The sequence below is a fragment of the Lygodium microphyllum genome, chromosome 7 (genome assembly GCF_053477565.2).
Source record: "Lygodium microphyllum isolate KBCC chromosome 7, Lygodium_microphyllum_v1.1.10, whole genome shotgun sequence".
In the NCBI taxonomy this organism is placed as follows: Eukaryota; Viridiplantae; Streptophyta; class Polypodiopsida; order Schizaeales; family Lygodiaceae; genus Lygodium; species Lygodium microphyllum.
The window spans coordinates 17,494,800-17,516,089 of record NC_141141.1 but is presented as its reverse complement, the minus strand read 5'-3'; the positions used below and the strand labels follow the sequence as shown (position 1 = coordinate 17,516,089).

Sequence of the window (21,290 nt, the reverse complement as noted above, 5' to 3'; positions counted from 1 at the left end):
TAGTCTTTCCCTCTCCTATTTCTCTCTCCTCCCTATGTTCCTATATCTATGTGAGAGAGAGAGAGAGAGAGAGAGAGAGAGAGAGAGAGAGAGAGAGAGAGAGAGAGAGAGAGAGAGAGAGAGAGAGAGAGAGAGAGAGAGAGAGAGAGAGAAGGATAATGCGATGAAATATGTATGCATGGTGATTCAAGGACGTGGTGGTATGTTGATTAATGAACTTGGAAGTGTTAGTGGCTATGTAATAGCATTAGCAGCTCTGATCTATCAAAAATCGATGTGTCATGTGTGTGGGTTTTAGCGTAAGTGTCGTCTTATTTTATTAAGTGTTGTGTTTTCGTTTTGACTGTGGTAAAATGGTTGAAAAGGGTTGTAAATGTCTAAAATAATGGAAAACTCGGTTATTTTTAATCACACATATGATAGATAATAATATTGAAAACCCAAAACATGGAATTTAACGAAAATTTTGATTTTTATGGGTCTAATGTTGTTTGTATGGAATAAGCATGAATATGCTTATGAACCATAGTCCATATTAATTTTCCAAATTAGAAAACAAAAAATAGTAATTTTTATTGAAAAATGAAGGAATATATGAAAATTTTGATTTTTGGACAAAGAAGATTAGGAAAAAATTAGTTTCGATGTGTATAAAATTACCAAAAAATAGGAGTGTGTCCATGAATGTATAATGAAGGTAGGGCATGAGGATGGCCTTAGCATACCTCCATTTATGTGTGAAAAGTGTGCATTTATTCCTTATTTACATGAAAATTTGATGACAAACCTCTCTACACTTGTGCACAAAAGCACAACCTAAATGGTAGGGGAACAAGGGTTAGAAAATAATATGCTTGAATGATATTTGATTTCTTTATATTATGTGGCATATAGGTTGCAATTTATTTAAAATTTAAAGAGAAATAGTAGCAAGGGTTAGCCTGATACTATCCTTGGCAATGCAACACTATGTTAGGGGAAAGCATGAAAAGATTGTATTTGCATAACATGTCGCTGATTGGTAGTTAAAATTGTTTGAGCATGGTAGCCCTATTGTCAAATAACTAGGATATAAAACCATCTTGAATGCAACAAGAATGGCTTAATTTTTGGCCAAGCATGAAAGTTGACATGCTTAAATATGTAACATAATGTCTAAGTTGTCAAAGGGTAAAAAAGGAATGAATCAATCTACCCATAAAACTACATCCCCTTGACATCCCTCAAATAAAGTGGGAATTTATCAACATGGATTTTGTCATTGACCTTCCCCACCACATAAGGAGGTTATTATTATTTACTAATCATAATAGAATGTTAACCAAAGTAGCCCATATTTTTAAAATCAAGAAGACATTTAAAGCTTTTGATATTGACATGATATTCATCAAGAAGGTTTTTTGCATACATGGACTACCCAAAAGAATCATACTTGATAGGGCATGCTCTTCACAACCAAATTTTGGGCCTATCTCTTTCAAGCCATTTACACTTAGCTATGCTTCAATACAACCTACTACCTCGATTTGAAAAACTAAAAGAGTTAATCAAGTCATTAAGGATATCCTTAGGGCTTACTGTAGCAATAGAGGTAGATCAAATGCCTTTCTTTAATGGAAATTTTGAGTACAATGCTTCCTATCATCAAAGCATAGGGATGACTCCTTTTCTAAGCTATATATGGGCAAAAATTCATGTAACCCAATTGATTTGTTTTAATCTTACCCTTGAGGTTGAAACTTCTAAAAAGATGCTGGAGGATATGAAATAGCAAATAAAAGCAGTTAAGCAAGACAAAAAGGCTTCTCAAGGCAAGTAGAAAGCTTATATAGATCCAAAGAGGTTAGAATTGGTCTTCAAGGATGAAGACATTGTCTTATTGAGAGTTCAATCCAAGAAGAGTCTATTCTAACTTGGCAAGCTCAATCTATGCCTAAGAGATTGTGGACCTTACTAGAAGAATAAGAGCTTGTGTAAGGATGCCTATAAGTTAGAACTCCCATCCCATCTCAAAGTATATGATGGATTCTATGCGAGCTTGCTCAAATCTTATTTATCCAAGCAAGAGCAAGTATTCAATGATGACTGGATTGTAATGCCCACATGAGAGTCCTTGAAATACAACCAAAAAGTGTACTTGAAGTTACAGAGAAACCCCTTAGGAATATGACTTTTTAGGGGCACCTAATTTAGTAGACAAACTCCTTGAAAGAACGTGCAACTTGGGTTGAAGAAGCTAATATTTGAAGAGAATACCTAGACTTTCTCTCGTCTTGATTATTCTAAGAAGGGGAGGATGTAATGTACCTACCATTGACATGTAACACCTCATTGTACTTCAATTACTCTTGCCAAATTCGAACTTTACTATTTAAATGCCTTTGTGTAAAGTGTGGCTACAAGATCTAACCTTAAGGAAGTTATTGGAATAATGAAAAACTAAGGTCATAAGACTCTCTTGTGAATTGATATCTAAGAGCACAAGCATGGTTTCATATGTACACCCCCCAAAAGAATCTTAATATTAATGATGACAAGGTTTAAAAAGAAACAAAAAAAATCATGGTTTTTCAAAAGATCAAGTTGACTCTAGCGACCTTGAAATTGATGAATTAGTAGAAGGCCAAAATGTATCCAACCCTTCACCTTGTAATCATCAAACTGCACCATGTTGATTGAAAGGCTCACACAATCATAGCCACCATGCAAAGTGGGCCCAAGCCTACCACATAAAGTCATCCATAACAGCCATGCAAATTAGGTTTGAGTTACAATATGAGATAATCAATCATGAGATTGAGCATCTTATAAAAGAGGGAGAGATACTATGATGAATTGGTAGAAGGCCACAATGTATCCAACCCCTCACATTGTAATCATCAAACCATACCATGTTGATTGAGAGGCTCACACAATTGTAGCCACCATGCAAAGTGGGCCCAAGCCTACCACATAAAGTCATCCATAACAACCATGCAAATAAGGCTTGAGCTACGAAATGATACCATCAATCATGATATTGAGGATTCTTATAAAAGAGGGAGAGAGTCTAGGCTATCTCCACCATCATCATTGACATAATCTTTATCATTATTCTCTTGACTATCATTTCAATCACTATCCTTGTCATCTTCCTCATTAGTATTCTCTTCATTATCATTATCATGATTACACACACACACACACACACACACACACACACACACACACACACACACACACACACACACACACACAAGCTTTGGACAACCACTACCACCACCATCTTGGTTGTTCTCTTGGCCACCACTATCATCTTAGCCTATTCACCCTCTTGTTGAGCCTCTACCTTTATTCAATTCACCACTATCTCTATCTTAGCTACTTCTACTTTTGAGGCTACCATCATCATCCAACCCCTCCACCTCCTAGGTACATATCCCCACTCATATGGCCTACCCATCTATATGGAGATTGAGGAGATCCAAGGATCACGAATCAAAATCTCAAGTCCATTGAAGCATTATCCCAATACTATTAAAGCTTCAACGATCAACATGGCCCCATACATATGCTTAAACATTACTACACTATTGTCATTTGCTAATGGGACTTCATCAAACATGCATGTTACTCATGACATTAAGGTGCATCTTTGTATTTTAATTGTTGAATCGAGTTGTGCTTAGTGTTAACTATGAGTTAACAATTGGTGAGATGATTATATTCACCTTAATAATAGGCAAAGGAATAGAAGCTATGGAATGCTTTTAAGCTTGAAATTAGGGTGTGTGGCAAGGCTTAGAGATTACATAAGTTAGCCGTACACAAAGGGTTGAGACAAAGACTGGATTGACCTTAGGGGCAAGGCCAAAAATAGGAACCTTAAAGAAGAAGTAAATTCGTTTGGTAGAAGAATGCAAAAGGGCTAGAAAGGATTAAGCTAAACTTAAGATTTAGTTAACAGAATCTCAAATAGCTTGCACAAAATAATTATAGAGAATCTTGGAGTTTAGATTCTACCTCCGTTTCATAACTTAATGGACATCCTATAAGGAGCATGTTTGTGTGTTGATTAAAAGATCCCCTAGGAAAATATCCAATCTTACTTCAAGAGTTAGGAAGTCTATTAAATAATGTTAAAGGAATTTACACAAATGATCTTATTATAACAATTTAATTCATGCCCCCAAAGTATACCTTATAAACCTTAAGAGTCAACTGGAGCTGGAATATATTGATAATTGCCTTAGCTATGATGTAATTTAAGACATAGAAAACCCAACCTTGCAAACTAACAAATTAAATAAGTATCAAAACTCAAAGTAGATGATATCTCAAAATCCCTAATCGTCAAAGTATTGTGTGCAATTTAGATTAATGTAGCGTAGAGATTCAAAGTGGACTTTGAGACCCTACACTTTTTCTTATTTCTCATAAGAATACAAATAGAGACTAAACCATTAGACTCAAAATTAGGATAATAAAAGACTTAGTTACTTACTCTTGAAGAATTGTACCCACTTAGAAGACCTAAAATCAAAGATCAATGCTAGATTGCTAGGTCATTACATACCAATCAATTTTATTAATCGTAAGGAATCATTTACCAAATCCTAAGTTGATATTATATTTAGCAATCAATTGAATGAGATCCTTGGAATTGATGTTAAGAATAATTGCGAAGTATTACCTTCCAATTTTGTATTGGAAGTTACTAAGGATCAATCTTTGAAGGACAACTTTTCTAAACTTCACTAGAACTTGGTTGCCATTGTGCCTTGGTTGTTAGAAGAATTACTAATTAATCTCTATGCATTCTAGCCAAAACAGGGGAATGAATTACAAGGACATGTCTCACGAAAGACCTCATTGGGACATAAAAATTTGGCAAACTCTTGATGAGAGCTATGAATACATTACTCAAAGTACTGATCAATGCATGAGATGGTAGGTCTCTACAGGAAGAATTCACTCCTATGGCAACTTAGGAGCTAACATGGGGCACTGTTTGTAATCCCCCACATTGATCCTATGACAAAGAAGAAGCCTTTGCGAGCCTGCCACATGGTATAAGAATGTAGAGAAGCAAACAGGATTTGGAAGAAGATGGAGGACTAGATCAAAGCCACTAGGTTTCATGCTATATTTAGGAGCTCACTTGTATTTGGAAGAAACTCTAGGTTTATACTAATGAATATAGATACGTGTGAGGAGGTGGTATTGGTAGGGATGGGTAGAAAAGATTTTGTGTCAAGGCTGTGTCTAAAGCTTTGAAGAAAATTTAGCTAAGCTAAGGTGCATCAACACCTTGGCTAATGTAAATATTCATATTATTAATACATAACCTTATTATAAAACAAGTATTTGTGAACTTAATGTTGTTTGCATGAGAAGGCCCTAATCTAGATAAGGGTGGCAAACTCGATAAGAGTTAGATATTTGCTTTAGAGGGAGCATGTTGTACAAAGCTATTTGCAATATAAAAAATATTTTGAAAGGACTATTTGGATTGTTTTCATGTATGTGCTTAAAGACTGTTCAAAGGAACCTTGTATAAAAATAAAATACAAAAGTTACTTTTGTATGTCATAGAGTGTGGTGGAATACTTCACTTTAGATAACTAAATATGCTTCATGTGTGTGCATGGAAAGTGGTGAAAGGTGGAGTCAGAAGTGGAAGCACAAGCAGAAGTAAGAAGAGAGCAAGAGCTATGGAGGTTCAAGCAAGAAGAGAGGGATTGGTGTGTGGGAACTCCAATAGTCACAATGTGTGACTTGCCCTCCCTTATTCTATTATCACTAAAAGAATAAATAATAAAGTGACAGTGTACAAGTGTGTACAACATGTGCATATAGTACAATTCGATAAGAAGGGATGTCATCTTATCCTACACCCATCAACTTCTCAAGGAAGGCATATCGTTCCACTAGGAGACTTTTATTGAATATATCTATAGGATTTGCATCTATAGGGGTCTTCACAAGCTCAATGGATGTCCTTTGCTACCTCATTGATGAAATGCTAGCACACCTCACTGTGATTTGTCTTCACATGGAAGATAAACAGATTATAAGACAATTGAATGGAACTCATCAAATCTGAATGCATTGTAGGAGTTATAGTCATGCCAAGATTTGCAACCAAGTAGCCTCACCATAGGGCCTCATTGCAAGCCTCAATGACTTAGCCTCAGTAGTAGACAAGGTCATGCACATCAAGAAGTCTTCAAATAGAGCTCAAGGTGAGTCCCTTTAATGTCGAAGAGATTATCAAGGTGTTTGCCAAGTGCCGGAGCTCAATCAGGAGCTATGAGCGATGATCCAAGTAAGGAAAGAGAACAATAGATGATGCGCAATTCACACGCCTGTTGTTGCTCACCAACTAAGTGTGCTGATGCCAATGCTCACTTATATATACTCAGAGGATCGTAGGGAATCTCCTTGACAAGCCGGGAGCAAGCAAATGAAGGAAGGATGTCAATGTATACCTTGAATGAATGGAGTAATGGTTGCCATAAAAACACGGAATGAAGCTTTTTCATGGGCTGAAGCAAATGATTGATGAGGTTCAAGTAAGAAGAGAGAGACTGATGTGTGGGAACTTTAACAGTCACAATGTGTGACTTACATTTCCTTCTTCTATTGCTACTAAAATAATAAAGAATAATGTGATAATGATGGGCGCTCAGTGAAAGGTGAGAAGGATTGAAGCTTGCACTCGAGAGCTATGGCGGGAGAGCAAGAGCAAGAAAGAGAGAGACAAGAAATGGGAACTCCAAGAGTCACAATGTGTGACCGGCCTTCCTTTATTCAAACTACCACTCAAAGAATAAAGAATAAAGTGACGGTGACGGGCGCCTGCCACCTGCAGTGTGCAGTGGCGGTGACTGTCAGTGTAGTAATACATGGGTGGCTAGGCGGAGGCGACTTTACCCCCAACAACCTTCCACTTAAAGGCAAATTGGCCCTAGTGAGGAGCGAAAAGAAAAAGAAAAAAGACAGTACAACATGTACACATGTACAACAGGATGAGGAAAGACGTCATCTCATCCCACTCCCATCAACCTCCTGAGGAAGGCAAAGCGCTCTGTAGAGAGGCTTTTCATGAGCAGATCTGCAGGATTCTGGTCAGTTGAGATCTTGACAAGATCAACAGACTTGTCCTCAATGACCCCACGTATGAATTGATGCCTCACCTCAATGTGTTTCATCTTCACATGGAAGACTGGATTCTTGGCTAATTGAATAGCACTCATAGAATCTGAATACAGTGTAGGGATAGCATCAATACCAAGGTGAGCAACCAAACGACCCAACCAAATGGCCTCCTTGCAAGCCTCAGTGGTGGCTGCAACATACTCGGTCTCTGTAGTAGAAAGGGCCATGTATTTCTGCACCTTGGACATCCAAGAAATAGCACCTCCAGCATAGGTGAATACATAGCCGGAAGTGGACTTCCTACTATTTGCATTTCCTGCATAATCAGAGTCAGTGTACCCCACGACTCCTATATCTTGGCTACCATAGCATATGCACAGATCTGTAGTGCCCTTCAGGTATCTCATGATACCCTTCACGACATCCCAATGCTTCTTGCCAGGTGTAGCCATATAGCGTGCCATAACACCAACTGCAAAGGTAATATCTGGACGAGTGGCTATCATGGCATACATAAGACTGCCCACTGCGGATGCATAGGGAATCTTGGCTATCTCGACCCTCTGCTCATTTGTCTGCGGACAATCAGCCTATGATACCTTCACATAAGAAGGCAATGGACAGCCAATAGGCTTTACGTCTTGCATGCGGAAGCGCTCAAGGACTTTATGAATGCACTCTCTCTGTGACAAGTAAAGGAGTCCCTAATGCCTGTCGTGTCTAATGCGCATATCAAGTATGTGAGAGGCCTGTCCCAGATCTTTCATCTCAAGGCTCTTTTTGAGTTGAGCCTTAAGAGCATCTAGCTCATCATGAGCTTTGGAGATGTGCATAAGAGGGAGGTTTTCCAGTCCATATCTCCTTTGCAACCTGGAAATCCAAACCCCTAGAAGGTGATCTGTTTATGACATGCACAGCTGTACTAATTGCCTTAGCCCAAAAGCTCTATGGTAGGCCTGCATGGCTAAGCATACTGCGTACACGCTCCTGGATGGTTCTACTTATCCGCTCAGCCAAACAATTCGGGGGGGAGGGGGGGATGTAGGGGGCGGTCAACTGACACTTAATACCCCTCTCATCACATAACTGCTCAAAAGTATGTGAGACAGCCGATACCCAGACACAGATTGCATGTTACATCCCTATCACATGTCCGCTATAAAAGTAGATTAAGGGACCGAAAGCTACCAATGAGTCCGTTGCTCAATTTGGACACATCCATCACAATAAGTAACATAGAATATAATACAAATAAACACTATGGTCCTTCCATAATGTGACTGTAATAAGTATAAATTAAAAATGAAGAACGAGTAAAATATATTGAATAAAAGGATGTGCATAAGAAGACAAATGAAGATATCTTCTTATCTCTACTCTAAGAAGAGTCAATACATGTAAAATGTAATTGTTGCAACTACCTTACATGATAATTTGGTAAAGAAGAGAACATAAGGCAAGATATCAATACAAGAAGTCAAAAATCTTAATGTGTTAATAAGTTTCGTAAGACCTCACCGTATATGTAAGCGTTTGAAGGCGAATCTGTTTGGCTCAATAAGCAGCATGCGCTAGCCTTTAGGCCCGGACCAAAATATGAATGAGAGAAAATCAGAAGGAAGCGGATTCTTCGAACAACAGTTTGCAGACTTCTTGCGTTTCGTAAGGGCAGCGCACTCACAGAAAGAGAGAGACAGAGCGGTCCTTTGAGGTAGACATCTCTCTAGCTCTCGCTGTAATGTGTTAATTGTGACTATCTAATTGTTTCTGAATCGAGGTGAAAAAATTCAATCTACTGGAACCTCTGTGAAAAACTCTGTTTTTTTGGTGCTATAAGACTATACCTACCAAATATAGTAGGGATTCAAGAGATTTTTGTGCTGGAAAAGCATCAACCCCTTTTCTTGCATATGTAGTCCTGGTTGGCACATTGTTATGCAAGGCAATGGAGCATGCCTTGTGAGAAGAGCGACTTATCCCAAATGCATTATCAATTGTTCCTTCTCAAGTTGCTGTAGTGAAGATCTTCAGAATGACTCAAGACTTGTCCCTTTAGAGGATCACTGCTGTCCACCGAGTGAACCCAACTTATTGGCAACTCCTGCTGCTTTAGGACATCTTTTGCGGTCCGCAAATGCAGTTTTGGATGGTAGACGAATCCACGATTCTATTATCAGATGTGGGTTTGAGCATGATGCAAAACTAGGAGGTCTTCTTGTGCACTTTTATGCAAAATGTGGAGCGGTAGATGATGCAACGGTTTTGTTTGCTACCAGTCCTCACCAGAATGTGCAGACTTGGAACTCTATGATCAGTGCCCATATCTGCGAATGTCAGTTTGAGGAAGCTTTCACACTTTTCAAGCGGCTGCAGGCTGAGCGCATAACACCTGGACAGGCAACATTTGCATTGATACTCTCTGCTTGTGCTAGCCATGAAGCGCTGCATGAAGGAAGACAAGTGCATGATTCAGTAGTCAAGAATATGATGGAAACCAATATTATTGTGGGAACAGCTGTTATCAATATGTATGGTAAATGTGGTTCTCTGAGCGAGTCAAGAAACACTTTTGTCAAAATACCTTGTAGGGATGTGATCATGTGGAATGCCATGATTGCTGTGCATGTTCACCATGGGCAGGGTAGAGAAGCACTTAACCTGTTTATTCAGATGCAATATGAAGGAGAAACTCCAAATGAGTCAACCATGGTTGGAGCATTGTCTGCTTGTGCTTGTGATGATGTGGCGATCACAGAAGGCATCTATGTTCATATTTCTATGATCTATAGTGGGGTGGAGTCTAAAAGTATTTCAGAGAATGCACTTATTAGTATGTATGGGAAGCGAGGCAGCTTGGAAACTGCACGACAAACCTTTAGCACCATCCATGAACGGAATGTGGTGTCTTGGAATGCCCTAATTTCAGCTCATGCCTTACATGGGCAGGGAAGCAAGGCCCTTGCTTTATGTGAACAAATGAGGTTGGAAGGAGTGTTTTCAAATGAACTCACCTTTCTGGGCTGTCTGTCTGCATGTACAACCTCCAGGGCATATGTTGAAGGTGCTCGGGTACACATCCATATTTTATGGAGTGGCATTGAGCCAGATGTTACCATGGGCAACACTCTCATGAATATGTATTCAAAGTGGAACCAGTGTGCATTAGCATGGAGAGTTTTTGATACAATGTCTCAGCGGAACCTTGTCTCATGGACAACCTTGATTGCAGCATATGCTCAGAATGGGCAAAAGAAGAGGGCTCTTCAGCTGTTTGATCGGATGCAACTTGAAGGCAAAGTTGCTGATAAAGTGTCATTTGTTGGTATCCTTGATGCATGTGACAGTAATCCAGCTGAGGGTGCTAGGATTCATGCGCGTATCATGGGTACGGAGTTTCAGTCAGATACAGTAGTTGCAACCTCTATTCTGAACATGTATGGTAAATGTGGGAATGCAAAGAGTGCAAAGGAGATATTTGACAATCTGGTCGAAAAGAATGAAGTCTGTTGGACTGCCATGATAACATCATGTGCTGAAAATGGACTCGAGGAGGAGGCCCTTCTTTTATATGACCATACGAAGCATGAAGGGTTTACACCAGACACATTTGCTCTTGGTAGCATTTTGGAGGCATGTGCAAGTCAGACTTCCCTTGCACAAGGCATGCAAATACATGCTAGCATAGTTGGCACCAAATATGAATCAGATGTCATTGTAGGGACAGCCCTTGTAAATCTGTATGGCAAGTGCGGGAAACTAGTGAATGCACGAAGAAGTTTCAATATGATGCTTCGTAGGGATCTGATATCCTGGAATGCCTTAATTGCTGCGTATGCTCAACATGGCCATGATGGAGAGGTCTTTCAGCAGTATATAAATATGCAGCTTGATGGATTTGCGCCCAATTATGTCACCTTTATCAGCATTCTTTCTGTGTGCAGTCATGCTGGGCTCATCAGTGAATCCCACTACTTTTTCACACTCATGCATCAGGATTATGGGATTGAGCCAACTTCAGAACATTATGGCTGCATAATTGACCTACTTGGTAGGGCAGGCTGTTTAGATAAAGCAGAGAGGTGGATTAACAATATGCCATCAGAACCTACGGTTATCTCATTCATGTCCTTGTTGAGTGCATGTAGATACCACTCTGATATAGAAAGGGGGGAACACATTGCTCAGCGTATGCTTGAAAAGTCACATGATCATCCTGCGCTATACATCATATTGCTCCAGATCTACTCTGCAGGTGATGGATTGGATATGTTAGATATGATGAAAGAGATGGCATTTGAGGATCTGTCAAGCTGCAAGGCTCCCAAAATTTTTGTGGACGAGTTGGTTGATGCAGAGCAGCTTCTGTACGGTACTTAATAGAAATCATGATGCACATGGCATAAATATGGCAGGTTTAATGTAATTAACACGGTTCAGTTTTGGATGGTGCTACAGGTGGGTAATGTGGCATGCTGAGGTATGGATCAAGGTCAAGTTCAAGTTTGAGATAGTGCTAATTGTGTCAGTATGTCAGATTTTGTGGCAATTTTGAGGGAAATACTTGTGACCATCTTGCAAATTGTTGGCATCAGCAGCGACATTCCATGGTGCCAGAGGCCCAGAGTGCCACAGCCACCTGTGCTATGGGTATTGGAGTTTCAAGCGAGTTGAGCCTATAAAAGAACAACCTATGTGGGACCTTTTGTACTCTAAATCAATCAAGCAAGTTCGTTCATGTCCATTTACTTTTGCAACTGAGTGTACTATACCTATTCAATTGCCTATGGGAGTCCTGCCTGGACCATTCTTATGTCAGCAGCAAAACCATTAGATTTTACAACATCATAGAGCTGGCTACCTTGTAACACCACTAGATCTTCTAGATCTTCTCAATCTAGTGTCGGATATACAAGAGAAGCAGTGAATCTTTGGAGTGCATTTTTGCTTTTGTTTTGTTTGAGAATTGCAGTGCATCAAGTTTGGACTTTTCTCTCTACCACATGGGCCTTGATTTTTGGTGGCCATCCTTGTTTGGATGGGGCTGTTGCTGAGTTTTGTGAGCACTTGGAGACAATGTCCCAGGTGTATTGTTATGAAAGGAAAACAAGAATGAAGTGGCTCAAAATGGGTCAAAAATCCAGGCCATCATCTTGGAGAAGGTGGCTAGAGCATTGATAGCCCAGATGGGAGAACTGAGAACCCCAACAAGCCGAATGAAGTCCAAAGATCTGTCATATGAATGTTTGGGTTCCATGTTAGTCATAGGGGTTGCAGCCAGTGTGGTTGGGTGGTACAGCTTGCAGTCATTGCTCCCTTAGACCATGACCATTCTCCTCTCTTTAGCAACATCTTGGAGGCCTGCCTGTTAGGTCCCTAACTCAATATGTGAAAGCGAGGTAGTGAGACAGTCAGTGTGGGAGCTTTGGCATTGCTGCTGGCAGGACTTAGGGGTCTCAAAGGTGGTGACGCAACTTATTGACAAGCTAAGGATCCTTTCAGGAGGTGGCCTTGAGGGGGAGGGTGCAGTGAAAGAGCCTTAAAGAGGGATCTTGGTTGTCTACAATTCTTCAGACTAGGGGTGAGAGCAAGACAGCTCTGGTAAACTTGGAGGATAGGACAGTTTTGGATAGCGTGCCTGTTAGAGCTGGACATTCCCTGGACAGGCAGATGCAGCAGGCAGTCCATGCAGGAGGTACAGCAGGCAGTCCGCGTGGCAGTACAGCAGGCAGTCCGTGTGGCAGCTGACGTTGGCAGGCTGGTGACACGTGTCAGGTCGGACGGGCAGGCTGGACTGTCCAGTCGGGCAGTTTTTCTGTCCAGTTGGCTGCATTTAATCCAGCCTGCATTTAATGCAGCCAACCTGTATTTTCTGGCGCATTATTTCTGGCCTATTTATTGGCCCTGGTTTCCACATTCTCTGTCAGTTAGTGCTCTTAGTTTTCAGGCTGCAGACTGTGGAGACTGTCCTCGGGGTTCTTGGAGAGTGAGATCTTCGAGATGGAGGCATATGTAAACATTCTCTCTGCACCCATGTATATATCTGCATCCTTATACAGCATTCTTCATTACAGATTTTTTTGCGTTTCACTATCTCTTTCTCTCTCTTCACTCTTTGTTTTGGTCATATGCTTCCGCACTGCTTCACTTTGACATGGTATCAGAGCATTGAAGGACTGACCAGGGTGGACCTACCTAAAGAGGAGATTTCAATGACACAAGACTGCGTTTTCAGCATTCAAGGGTGAGTAGGAGGTTTGTGCATCAAAACAAGGCCGAGGCGAGCATGGGTGTGCGAGAAAGGAGAAGATTTGTTGAAGCTACTGGTTTTTGCTGTTAGAGAAGGAAAAAGGTTGGGTTTTGGGCCTTTAAGTGCAGATTTTACATTTTCATTGCCTTCGGCAGGTGAAGAAGGAGTGGGACGAGCAGTGAAGAGCCCTAGCAAGATGCATTCTCATAGTCAGAGGGAGCTGCTTTTTGTGTTTTGTGTAGACATTGTAGGTGAAGATGTCTTTTGAGGCCGAGACAGAGTTTTAAGGCGATCATGGATTGGAAGGTGCTCGTCTTACCGGCTCTTCCATGAGATCAAAAGCTCGATGGCGAGAATTACCACATCTAGTAGGTCATGATGCTTGCCATTTTAGAGTTCTATGATTTGGCGGAGCTTGTTACAGAGGCTATTTATCGTCGTCCTTCGCGAGACGAGTCCATACTCTCTTCTAGTGATAAGGTGGAGTTGGCAAAGGCTTAGGGACATTGGGATAAACACAATGCTCACGTCCACTCATTTTTATATCTCTCATGTACTACAATTGTTCTCTCTCATATTGAGCACTTGACAGTGGCTTGGGAGATATGGTTGGAGCTTGATCAAATGTACAATCGAATGATTGTCATGAAACAAGTTTCTTTGAAAGTGCAAATGAGGACCATGAGTGTCAACAAGTCATCTTCAATGCAGGAGCATATTAACAAGTTGAGGTAGCTTTAGATGCAAGTACAAAACTTAGGGAATGTGATCACTTCCAAAGACATGGCGATAACTCTTCTTTCACAGTTATCGTCCCGTTTCAGTGGCTTTTATTCCGCCTTGATTGCTTTAGGGCGGTTTGAGACTCTTTGGTGGAAAGAGTTATTTCCTATGGTCTTGGACCAAGAGGAGCAGTTGAAAGGGACCAATGCTTCTAAATCTGAGGTCTTGGTTGGTTAGTCCTCTCAGAAGAAGAGGAAGGACGAAAAGAAGGAGAACAAATCCAAGGACAAAGAAAAGGAGTATACTTGTCACATGTGTGGTAAGATAGGTCATTGGAAGAAGGATTTCCGCGACAAGGAGAAGAAGGATCAGAAGAAGAAGGAGAAATCTTCAAAGGATTTTGGAGTGGTGGTTGCTCCCTCATCACTTGCTTGCCTTCACTTGGAGGTGGTTGAGGAATCGACCCTGACGGCTTTTGATGCTACATTGACGGCCCCATACGCTTAGGAGTGGATTGTTGAAAGTGGTGTCTTACGGCACATGACTCCTTCTTCAGTAGAGGTGTTGCTCATTTGTGGCCTTCGCATGGCCAAATTCTCATCGGTGATAGTTTTTCTATTCCTATTCAGGGACGGGGTGATATGTATCTTATTCCAGATGGGCCAGGTGGTGTCCATACATTTGAGGTGCCTTATGTACTGGCCTTGGGATACCACTTACTGTTGGTGCACAAGATTTATGTCCTTGGCCTTTTGGTCGAATTTGATGTGGATTCTTTTCGGATTCTTGATCGTGGATCAAGACATGTTTCTTCTTTAGGTTATGAGGAGAATGGAGTGTATAAGTTGCGGTCTTTTTTCGCCTTGACTTTTCTTTTTTTAACCTCACATACTCAATATGAGCTTTGGTATGCTCGGTTTGGCCATCTTAACTATGATCACCTTGGGAAGGTGTCAAAGGGACAACTTGTTCGAGGTTTGCCGGATATTGTGGTGAGCTAGCAGCCTTGTGTATCTTGCATCCGTGGGAAGTAAAATCGTGATGCTATTCCTAGCAAGGCTTCGAGGTGGTCTTCAGAACCCTTGGAGCTTGTTTCTACTGATCTTTGTGGACTGATGAGGATAGAGTCCCTTGAGGGAGCTTTTATTTCATGCTCATTGTGGATGATCACAGTAGGATGACATGGGCTTATTTCTTGAAGCTGAAGTTGGAGGCTTTCCCAACTTTAAGGATTGGTTGCTCTTTGAGGAGAACTGATCGAGTCGAAAATTGAAGACGTTACGATCGGATAAGGGCGGAGAATTTGTTTCTAATGAGTTTGCTTTCTTTTTGTGCAGATCGTGATATTCACTAAGAGTTTGCCAATACAAACACATCTCAGGAGAATGGCATATTGGAGTGGAAAATCACAATGTGATCAAGATGGTCCGTACCATGATGGAGCATCGTTAAACTCCTTAGTGTCTATGAGTTGAGGCTATGGCTATTGTAGTTCACATCCTTAATCGATCCCTTACTTTTGCTGTTGTCGATATGACCCTATGAGGTCTACTTTGGGTCTTAGTCAAATGTTTCTCATTTTAGGGTCTTTGGGTGTGATGCCTATGTTCACATCCTGAAACCATAGCATAATAAGTTTGTAGCAGCTTCCAAAAGACAAGTGTTTGCGGGCTATATCTCACAGTATCAAGGCTATCAATTATATGATCTCATTAAGCAAGATGTCTATACGAGCCATGATGTTCGGTTCGTGGAAGTTCCAGCCTCAGAGGGGGGTGAGGAACGCCCTATACTTGGAGATCTTGGTGATAGGTGGGCGCCAATGACTGTTCCTTTGGAGCTTGTGCCACTTCAGGACTCTTCTTCGGATGAGGAGCTTAGTTCTCAGCCACTAAACTCACCGATTGCCCCCCAGCTGTTGGTGGATGTAACCAGCCTTCCTCCTCGGATAGGGTGGTAAATAACATGATTAAGCACTATTTACAGCAATTAACAAATTCATGAAATTGAAATGCACACTTTACCATATAATCTTGGACATTGGACACCCTGTTGGCCCCAAAACTGGTAGCCCTTTAGGTATTTATTTAACTTAATTGAAGAAGAAGTTGATGTACAATGGGATTTTTTCAATCCCTTTCAGTATTCTAACTCCCCTTGCTGTCCAAAATGACCAGTAAGTCTTCAATTTGATTTGCCCTTTGATTTGGTCAGTCAATTGGTCTTCACCTGCTTTGATGGAGACGAAAAATGCCCCAAATTCATTGATTTGCTAGTTCCTTCACCTGAATTTGACTGAAAATAGCTTCAGCCCTATTGAATCCAAGTCTTGGAACTTTTAATTTTTGGCATGCTTCTCGAGGTTGTTACTAAATCTTAATTTTTACTCTGCAGATTAGGGTTCATAGCAGAGAAATCGGAAATTTCTTAGCCTCTGGTGATCTCAATGCTGTAATATATGGAGCAAGGCTGTAGAAAGGCTGGGAGATGAGAGAGAATGTTGAGAGAGAAAAATTAGACTTTCCTTGCGAAGACCTGAAGAAAATCAGTCATTTACTGCTGCTGCTCTGTCTCAAGAGCTTGTAGATGCAAAGAACTGAAGAAAATCGGTCATTTACTATTGCTACCTTGTCTCAACAACCTATAGATGTTGTCACCTATTGTTGATTGGTCTTCTCCTGCCCCTGGCTGCTTGAGAAGGTCCTCCAATGGTTGAAAATCAGACCAGCAGTATCTTCTCCCTCTCTTGCAGGCCAAATACACTACAATGCCTCTCTTCAGTCTCTTAAGACGTTTTTTAGTCTTGCATGGGTATCTTCAACAAGTGGCAGCCTTCCCAAATGGATTTTTCAACATTATCCATAATTAAATATTATTTTTAATCTTTAAATACTGAAAATTAATCTAATAATTATTTCGATGCCTTGAAAAATAATGTGACTAGCCAATAATTAAATTGGCTAGGCATGTGCCATCTTTGACTATTAGATTGGTGTTAAGTACCATTAAACGTCACTTCTCTAGTATCACCAATTGACACTTATGGCCAAATGAATGACCTCGGTCAACAATTGGCACCAGATACCATCAAGTACTTGTGTAGCATAACTTATAGCAACTTTTGCTTTGACATCCTGTGATTTCTTGGAGTCTTGGGCTTGTAAATTTACTCTAACTCTAGTTACATCTCACACGTGTAACATTTACTTAACCATGTTGAAAATTAATCCACATATTAAGTGAGGTTTAAAAAATACATGTCCTCATGACAGTGGAACTTCTAGAAACTTCAGTGGTAGACGAGCGATAAGACGAGATCCGACTTCCTCCTTGTTGGGCTCATGACACTCTTTGTGATGTAGGGATGGGGGGGTCCCGAAGGAGTGACAGCCCTAGGATGGCCCGCGGCGTTCTTGAAGAAACCAAACACACCACATTTAGCTTGTTTACACTAATTACTATTTGATGATTTGTGTCATGTAGGATCGGGATCCCACCTTCGTGAAGGAGGCTTTATAGCATGATCATTGGTGGAAAGCGATGTAGGAGCTGGAGTCGATTGAGAGGAATGGCACTTGGTATATTGTGTCAAAGCCTTCTCATAAGAAGATCATTAGAGTCAAATGGGTCTTCAAGACCAAGTACCCCAGTGATGGCATGTTGGACAAGCATAAGGCCCGCCTTGTTACTAAAGGTTTTGCACAGCGCCCATGCATTGATCTTCATGATACTTTTGCACCTACAGCTCAGATGGCTGCTATTCATGCCGTTCTTGCCTTGGCTAGCCATAGGAGATGGCTGGTCTATCAACTAGATGTGAAGTTTGCCTTCTTAAATGGGGAGTCGAAGGAGGAGATCTATGTTGATTAGTCTCTAGAGGCTTCGGTTCTTTTGATGGTAAGGTGTACAGGTTGAGGAAGGCTCTCTATGGCCTTAAGCAGGCTCCCTGTGCTTGAAATGAGAAGATTGACTCATTCCTCCCGGAGAAACTGGGTTCCAAAGCTAACCCCTAGCTTTATGTTCACACCTTAGGTGGAGGTTGTGTGCTTGTCCTTTATGTGGATAACTTTATTGTGATAGGTGATGACACTCAGATAGTCGAGTAGACGAAGGTAGCACTTCATGAGAAGTTTGAGATGACGGATATGGGACTTCTTCACTTCTTTCTCAGTCATGAGATCTATCAAACTCTAAGGGGAATCTTTATTTCCCAGCAGTGGTATGTACAAGAGCTCTTGACTATGTGTGCGATGGAGGGATGCAAGTCTCTTACGACTCCTATGGACTAGAATTGGAAGGCTACAACTCATTCCGATTCTCCTTTGGCGGATGCTACCCGTTATAGGCAGTTGGTTGGATCCTTGATTTGGCTTCTTAATACTCGTGTTGACTTATGTTATATTGTAGGTGTGCTGGCTGGGTTCATGAGTGAACCCAGGCTACTGAGAGGATTTTGTGGTTCCTATGGGGGACTCCTGATCTTGGGATCTATTATTCAGTAGGTACAAGTGTTATTGACTTGGTCCTTATAGGATGGAGTGATTCAAATTGGGTTGGCGATGTGGATCATCGGAGGTCCACAATAGGTTATTGCTTTACCTTGGGTGCTAGTGCCCACAGTTGCCCTATCTTCAACTGAGGCGGAGTATCAAGCGGAGTCTTCTACTACATGCGAGACAGTGTGGCTTCGCAAGCTATTGGAGGAGTTTGGTTGTCTATAGAGAGGTCCTATTGTTCTTCACTGCGACAATGAGAGTTGCATTGCCTTGGTCAGGAACCTTGTGTTTCATGCTCGGACGAAGCATAGTGAGATCTAGTACCATTTCATTCAGGAGAAGATTCTGGATTTTCTCTAGTCTACTGCAAGACAGAGGACAACCTTGCATACTTGTTTACAAAGGCTCTTCCTCTGGCTTTACTTCGACAGCACTCCACATCCCTTAGCCTTTTGCTGTGTCGAGGATTTGAGAGGGGGTGTTAGAGCTGGACATTCTTTGGACAGGCAGGTGCAGCGGGCAGTCCATGCAGGAGGTACAGCAGGCAGTCCGTGTGGCAGCTGACGTCGGCAGGCTGGTGACACGTGTCAGGTTGGGCAGGCAGGCTGCCTGTCTAGTCCTGACCTGTATTTTCTGGTGCATTATTCTTGGCCTATTTATTGGCCCTAGTTTCCACATTCTCTGTCAGTTGGTGCTTTCAGTTTTCAGGCTGCAGACCATGGAGGCTACCCTTGGGGTTCTCGGAGAGAGAGATCTTTGAGGTGGAGACATATGCAGACATTCTCTTTGCACCCGTGTATATATCTGCATCCTTATATAGCATTCTTCACTGCAGTTTTTCTGCGTTTCACTGTCTCTTTCTCGCTCTCTTTTCTCTCTTGTTTTGGTCATATGCTTCCGCACTGCTTCACTCTGACATTGCCATGAAGAGAAGCCTTTTGGGATGTACGTTTGCTGAGTTCCTTCTGCCACATCTATGCAGGCCAACTGCCCTCAGCCAGGAGCAACCAGCTCCATGGCAAACCAGACCTGCCTGGGTCACCGGTAATAGTCCTGCAATCGGCTGGAAAAGGATTGTCTAAAGGGCTCAGCAATGCTTTGTTCGGCCCAGTGTCTGATCTTGCTAGGCCTCCCTTTGTCTCCCTGCAACAGTATATTTTCTCTGGCTCTGGCTATGTAAGAGAAAACTAGTGGAGACTGAGATTGAGGAGGCCGGCCATCTCCACTCACCTGCATCATTATAAGTTAAGAGCTTTGAGACACTGAAGCTGTGGGATTGCACCAAGTCACAGTTGGTGTGGAGAAGGGCCTGCAGGCAGGATTCAAGCTGATCAAAAAATGGGGCACATTACTTGGGGTGATTTCTGTTGGTGCATAGTCAGCTAGGTGCCACCTTCTCTATGAGGTTGTGATGTGATACTGTTTTTTTTATAGAAGGAAGTTCTTCAACAGTGTTTGGAGCTCCCCCATTTGACCCAATAGCCTCTGCAGGAGTGAATGATGGAGCTGCAAAGCTCATATAAACAACAATACCAAGGCCTGATCTTTACCCTGTATGAATTGGGATGGAGCCTACTACTAGATCTGGCATATTGTGAGAGCTGTAGGGAGTTTCAACCTCTCTTCTTGTGTAGATTGCATTATGGTAGCTCCCATTCAAACCCACCCACCACCACCATTATGACCCACCAAAATCCTCCCCTCCTTTTCTTGTCGCCACTCTTTTCTTTTGATTCTTACCCCATTGTTTCCAGACCGTGTCAACAGGCCTAGGTATCTTCCTGCTATTTTAAGTTTCATAGGTCTCTCTCCAACATATTTATGGAAAGATTTTGTATGCCAATCTGTTTTGACTAACTGTCTGTAAGCTTTGAAAAGACAGTTTTAACTGTGGTTGGAGTGTTCTCTTGTACCTATTGTAATGATTAAAAGCTATTGTAAAAGGTCTTTTGTTTAAGTTGGTTGTTCTCATCTGTGCAGGTGGACTAAACAGTACAATAATGGGAACAGCACACATTATCAGAAAGTTTGTAGTTACATCTGCTGTAATGTGGGGATCACCTTTGCTCATACTTTACATTTTCAACAATCATCTCAGGCCAGGTTTGATGAGTGTGGTTACAAAGATACCATTTCTTTTCCTTTATGTTTTGTTACACTTGTCCTTGTTAAAAATTTCAGTTAATTAGAAATATTCAATGTTACACTGATAAGCACTGATTTTGAAGTATGAGGTGACATAATTAGGAATAGAAAAAAAAACCAGAATATAGCACCTGTTTGGCAGAGTAGGAGTGGTCAAGCCTATCTCTCTTGTGGTATAATTTAAAATCATTATTGCATTGCTCGTACAATTGCTTGGAGAACTTTGATGTCTGGGTCTCCAAAATTAGCCTTCATTGTAAATCCAAGACAACCACAATTGATTTGTAGTGCTGAAGTGCTCGTCTCCAGGCTCCAGCTGCTCTCACCATCCAAGACCAAGAACACTAGATTTTAGATTATCTGCCATAAATCCACAAAGGTACAAGAAGACCAATTTGCTCAAAACAAAATATCTTGCCAAATTCTTGCTCTACACTGCTGGGAAAGCCTGAACTAGAAAGGATCTTCACTTACTATGCACCCATGTAAGAAACGGTAGGGTTTGCAGTGGAGATGACATATTGTATGAAAAATATTGA

General features: G+C 41.3%; 1 protein-coding gene across 1 annotated transcript; it reads left to right on the top strand.

Annotated features, from left to right (window-relative positions):
• Positions 1 to 8,624: 8,624 nt before the first annotated feature.
• Positions 8,625 to 14,837, top strand: LOC148033218 (pentatricopeptide repeat-containing protein At3g63370, chloroplastic-like). The gene is made up of 2 exons (XM_087681102.1): positions 8,625 to 8,851; positions 9,057 to 14,837. Exon 2 carries the CDS (start codon positions 9,076 to 9,078, stop codon positions 11,515 to 11,517), a length of 2,442 nt encoding a protein of 813 aa, XP_087537228.1. The 5' UTR covers positions 8,625 to 8,851; positions 9,057 to 9,075; the 3' UTR covers positions 11,518 to 14,837.
• Positions 14,838 to 21,290: the final 6,453 nt, after the last annotated feature.

Excerpts from the sequence above, each read along its gene's own strand:
- LOC148033218 (XM_087681102.1), top strand. The coding sequence starts at position 9,076 with ATGCAAGGCAATGGAGCATGCCTTGTGAGAAGAGCGACTTATCCCAAA.